The sequence below is a fragment of the Haplochromis burtoni genome, unplaced genomic scaffold, assembly GCF_018398535.1.
Source record: "Haplochromis burtoni strain Fernald_Lab_line unplaced genomic scaffold, NCSU_Asbu1 Contig_58, whole genome shotgun sequence".
Taxonomy (NCBI): Eukaryota; Metazoa; Chordata; class Actinopteri; order Cichliformes; family Cichlidae; genus Haplochromis; species Haplochromis burtoni.
In genome coordinates this window covers 998,820-1,004,622 of record NW_024582419.1, presented here as the reverse complement: position 1 = coordinate 1,004,622, position 5,803 = coordinate 998,820, and the positions used below count along the sequence as shown (strand labels likewise).

General features: G+C 41.7%; 1 protein-coding gene across 1 annotated transcript; it reads left to right on the top strand.

The window, feature by feature from the left end:
• Positions 1-451: 451 nt before the first annotated feature.
• On the top strand, positions 452-2,994 carry ccr9b (chemokine (C-C motif) receptor 9b). Its single transcript, XM_005922576.3, has 3 exons — positions 452-578; positions 762-808; positions 1,634-2,994. The coding sequence occupies exons 2-3, from the start codon at positions 767-769 to the stop codon at positions 2,669-2,671; spliced, it is 1,080 nt and encodes a 359-aa protein (XP_005922638.1). The 5' UTR covers positions 452-578; positions 762-766; the 3' UTR covers positions 2,672-2,994.
• Positions 2,995-5,803: the final 2,809 nt, after the last annotated feature.

Below are 5,803 nucleotides of genomic sequence, written 5' to 3'. Positions count from 1 at the left end.
AATGAGTTGTTTACTAAGTAAGAGCACATGTTAATAAGAAACAAGAAGGCTTACACATACTGTTATTTTGACACAAGCCCACATCGTCTGAATTTCAGACCACTGAAACTGCAAAGAAACAGCAGCGCCCACGATCTTTTAGCTTTAGGCTTTAATCGCACTTTGGTTTTCAGTTTCACGCATCACTCATCTCCTGCTCTAAGTGCTCCACACCTGTGTGTACAAAATGGGCCACGACTCGATCAAACCCAATCAGCTGTGGAGAGAATGTGCTTTGGTTCCAGCCTGATGGTCAGGGTTCAGATGGTGCAGCCTAAAAATCACAACTTCTCCTTTAAACTGGTGCAACGTTGTCAGTGTTTGAAACCATGCATGTCTGATGCTAGTTTTTGAAGTACTGCTAGCTGTAATAAAGACATGCGCGTGCATCAACAAAGGCCTAGAGGGGAAATGAACTGATATCGTCACGTGATTCTGTGGTTGCAGAGAAACCATATAAGTTAGTGAAGATGAGTCGTGCTTGGTAAAAGTGACAACCCTGTGACTGTGAAGTTGCTTACTACGGCCTTACTGAGCGGGTAAGTATTTTGTTGGTCTGCTGAAAAGATGTTTCCATTTAACATTTAGTTCATCTCCAGGTTATATTTAGTTTGTTCTACTTAATGTTTATTTTATTCATTTATTTTTTACTTTTTATTTTATTTTTGCAATCTATTTTTTAATCTTGTTTTTAATTTGAACATTTTCTGGTTCCTTTGTAGCAATCATGGAGGATTTCAGTGATTTCAATGAAACAACATATTCTCCAGTGAGTATTACTTTGAAAAAACTCATAAACACTAATGTCTGTATTCTATATATAGTAGACTTGCCATTCTTAGTATTGCCTGCTTACACATGGAGTGCTGACATTTTGTATTGTTTTGCTGTATTTAAAGTATTCAAAAATACCGTAAAACTTAATTTAAGATGCTGTTTAAAAATCTGTACGTAAACAAAACCTGAGTTTGATTATTTGCCATCAAATATCTTTATTGAAAGTGTAAAAGAATCCATTTAGTGACCCAAGTGTAGTCGATTTATCTAAAGCAGACATCTCTAGAATACTAAATTACCACAGAGAGCCACGGCTGTAGTTCGCATCAAATTTTCCATTGTATCTCAACACCAAGACGCCGCTTTTTATCTTTGCCCTATATCTAAATGCCATGCTTCTGGGGGTCCTGAGTTCTGCAGGGGGCCCCTTTCTGGAGCCCCTCGGGATCGGTCGCCCCCCCCCCCCCCCCCTTCGCCTCAGGGTTGGATAGCAGCAGGAAACTGTGCAGTAGTGTGGTTTCTCCAGTACAGACACGGCACCTGCACCTGACGGCAGTTTTTTTTTGCATACTCTGGTTAGCTTGCACGTCACAGACAGTGTTTGATGTAATTTCACTGTATTCCCATTGTAAACATGTTATCTTATGTAACCACCAACGAGTAACCAAGAGAGAGTGAGTTGGGTTTCAACGAGAGAGAGAGAGAGATAGAAAAAAAGATGCATGACAGGAAACTCAAAGCAAGACAAAAAGACAGTGCATCTGTTGCAAACAGTTGTCTTTAATAGCTCACGAGAAAACCTGCTTTCTGATTTCAGACCGAGGACTATTCTCTGTCAACTGACGAATCAGGCATGTGTGACAAAACCTGGGTCAGAGAGTTTCGTGGGCAGTACGAGCCGCCGCTCTTCTGGATCATCTTCATCCTGGGTGCTGTGGGTAACCTGCTGGTGGTTTGGATCTACACCACTGTGCGCAACCGCCTGAAAACAATGACCGATGTGTATCTGCTAAATCTGGCAGTGGCTGATCTCCTTTTCCTGTGCATGCTTCCATTCTGGGCAGTCGATGCCATTAAAGGCTGGGATTTTGGCATCACTCTCTGCAAAATAGTGTCCGCTGTCTATAAGATCAACTTCTTCAGCAGCATGTTTCTTCTCACCTGCATTAGTGTGGACCGATACATTGCTATTGTTCAAGTTATTAAGGCCCAAAACCTAAAGAAAAAGAGGCTGTTCTACAGCAAACTTGCTTGCCTTGGTGTCTGGTTTGTCTCTGCTCTCCTCACACTCCCTGAGTTTATCTTCGCCGAGGTGAAGATATCTGAAGAAATGCAATTTTGTACTATGGTCTACTGGAACAATGTAAACAATCATACAAAGATCCTCGTGCTGTCCCTGCAGATTTGCATGGGCTTCTGCATTCCTCTACTAGTCATGTTCTTTTGTTATTCTGTCATCATTCGCACACTTATGCAGGCCAAGAGCTTTGAAAAGCACAAGGCCCTCCGTGTCATCCTTGCTGTGGTGTTTGTTTTTGTCCTCTCTCAACTGCCTTACAATAGCCTGCTGATTGTGGAAGCCAGACAGGCAACTAATATGACTTACACAGATTGTGACACTGTAATTAATTTTGATATAGCTGGACAGGTTGCCAAAAGTTTGGCATATACACACGCTTGCCTCAACCCCTTCCTCTACGTCTTCATTGGAGTTCGGTTCAGACAAGACCTGCAAAGGATGGTGAGGACTTGCATTGGAGGTGTGAGCAAAGGAGGGCTCAGTAAAACGCAGGCAGTTCCCAAACGCCCCTCTCTCATGTCAGACACTGATACTACTCCTGCCCTTTCCATATAACTGCCCATTTTCCCTAACCGTACCTGAGATCTGAGCCCAATTCATGTTTTCCACTATGTTCTTCATGCATTACTCCACATTAGAGGAGCAACAATGGCATTTGCAACTTCAAAAGCAACAACAATTTTTTTAAAAAAAAGCCTTTACATTAATTTCAACCATATACTGACAGTAACAGGCACATTTTTATCTGAAATTACTGTAAAAACTGTACATTACTGTAAATACTGTTTGTATTTTTTTTAAACATTTGTTCCATCATGTATTTGCTGTGTGCTGCTTTAAATGACTACGAAACATTAAAAAAACGATTCATACTCCAGTTTATGCTGCTTATGTTCAATACTTCACCGCACAACAACAAACAGGATGAGTCTTCAATGGTCGGTTCAAGTACCCCTTTCTGCAGGGGCTAAGTGATGAGATCAGCAGTTTATACCTGGGGAAGTATTTAAATGCTTTCACTAGTATAACGTATTTAGTGTGGTGGGAAACATACTCGAATGTGGCAAGTTCACTGTTTTCGATCTGAGTACACATCCTCATATTAAAAGTCTATGCCATCCTGTCTGCTGACACTGTTTTATGATTGAACCTTGTTTGGGTATGACTTGGCAGTTTCACAGCGAAAGCTAACGTTAGCCATTCATACTGCCATGAAAGACATTTCCCACAGCGGTCTCACAACGGCTGTAGCTCAGACAGGTGACAGACATCCATGCAGGCAGGTGTCACAGCTTGAAAAACTTTCCAATTCTACTGCAGCTCCACTCTCATGCAAAAGGTAACGTTTCAGCAGGGTGCACTAAATACACATATGCGCAGTTTTTAATGGCACGTGCAAGTCAATCCCTGCATAGTAGTGCTTGTTTCTAACTTATCTGGCCTGAAAACATCAAGTCATTCAAGTATCAGTAAGCTGGCATTTAAATTTGCTGCTGATGAGCTTCGAGAGGTTTGTTTACTCTTCCCGGCGCCCACAATCAGAAGCAGCAGATGTCAGATAACCTGATCTTAAATTTTTAACCAATACAATACAAATTCCTGTGCTGGAAGACAAAAACAAGAGACAGGTGGTAGAAGCAAAGCACACCACAAAGTACCTGTTAGCTGCAGGAAACAAAATATGAGGTGTTTTTGTGGTCACCAAGGTGACCACAGAGACTGCTGCATAGTTACATACCTGCTGGATTCAGGTGAGACCACAGACACGTTCTTTCAAGTGCCTCTTTTGTGCTGTTTCTTCATCTCACGACAGGAAACCATCAGTCAAGTCAACAACAAGATGTTCCCGCTTAAATGCAGAGCTGAGGCCTCCCTACAGATGTCCTCAATGTCCCGGTCATATGAATTCAAGGGAAAGGAATGTTACGCAATAACCGAAGGGGCGTGCAGCACTGTGGTAAGATGAAGTGCTTCGTTATAGGTTTTTCAGTTTCTCAAGTCGGGGTCAGTCCCACGGTTTGTCTTAGAAGCAGAAGTGAAGATCTGTTTTTTGCATCAGTGTTTTTATTTCATAACTGATCCAGTGAAAAATTACACTGGGCTTTGGGTTACAAGGAAAAATAGTTGTTATAGCTTATTAAGGTAACATCTAATGCATACACACGCACAATGAAATGGCATTAGATGGGCTTAAATGCCCTGTTTTAGTTTCCTGTTACTGATTTAAACAAAACTGCAGAGCTAACATAGGATGTGCTGACTGTACATGTAAGTCTACCCTCACTATCCACTTTATTACGCACACCCTGCAACGTAAGGTTATTCCGACACAGATTCAACAAGGTACCGCACATCCATGTTGTGCTCTATTGGATTGACCTGTGATGGCTCTGGAGGCCAGTTATCACGCTGTCATGTTGCAGAAACCAGTTTGAGATGATTTGAACTTTGTGACATGCTGCTTTATCCAAGAGGAAACAGCCAACAGAAGATGGGGACACTATGGGGTCAAAATGTGCAAAGAAAATATTTCCCCCGACACCATTACACCACCACCTGAACCACTCATACAAGGCATGCTTGCATGTTGTTTATAGGAAATTCTGACCCATCACCATCTAAATATTGCAGCAGAATTCAAGGCTCAGCAGACCAGGCAACATTTTTCCAATCTTCCATTGTCCAGTTTTGATGAGTGTTGCTGTAGCCTTGGTTTCCTGTTTTTAGCTGACACCTTCTAGCACCTTCTGCAGCTGTAGCCGATCTACTTCAGTGTTTTATATGTTGTGCGTTCAGAGATGCTCTTCTGCGTACCTTGGTTGTAACAGGTGATTATTTGAGTTACTGCTACCTTCCTATCAGCTCAATGTCATCTAATCACTCTCTCCTGATATTTTCAAACAGAGAATTGTCGCTGGATATTTCCTCTTTTTCGGACCATTCTCTCTAAACCCCAGAGATGGTTTTGTGGGAAAATCCCAGCAGATTAACAGTTTCTGAAATAAACCAGTTTGTCACCAACAACCACAGCACACTGACAGCAATTTAAATCACCTTTCTTCCCCCATTCTCAAGCTTAGTTTCAGCAGCTCGTCTCGACCACGTTTACATGTGTACGTACTCTAAGTTGCTGCCATGTGATGGATGAGTAGACATTTGTGTCAACAAGCAGCTGAACAGCTGTACCTAACAAAGGGGCTGGTGAGTGCCTGTCAGGGATTTGCATGTTTTTAGGCTTCATGTCTTTTTTCCCCTCATAGCGTTCATACATTCTTACCAGTTGATGTTGCAAAACCCTGATCTTCCAAAGGTTTACTGATATATCTTAGAGGGTCACCCAGTTAGTGTGAGAAGAGAAAAGAATTAATCTTAAACCTTCTGAACTACTGAATAACACTAATTTATATTCCCATTTGTGCATATATTTGTCTTACAAACACACTGAACATTACAACACCCTCAACAGGCCTTTTGTTGGGAATTACTGCCATAAAAGTACCAAACTGCTAGTGTATACAGCAAAAGCTTTGCTATATTGTTTTATTTCAGGCTGCTACTAATTTCAGCCACAAGGTGGTGTGATGTGCACAGCAGAAAGCTCCTAGTTTAGGTTTCAATAGGGTCAACAGCAAACAGACAAGTTGGAAAAGAAATCAACCCCATCTAGTGGCGATTTTGGTTGGGAGA

Excerpts from the sequence above, each read along its gene's own strand:
- ccr9b (XM_005922576.3), top strand. The coding sequence starts at position 767 with ATGGAGGATTTCAGTGATTTCAATGAAACAACATATTCTCCA. Across the intron at positions 809-1,633 it reads ATGAAACAACATATTCTCCA|ACCGAGGACTATTCTCTGTC; the intron begins GTGAGTATTACT and ends TTCTGATTTCAG.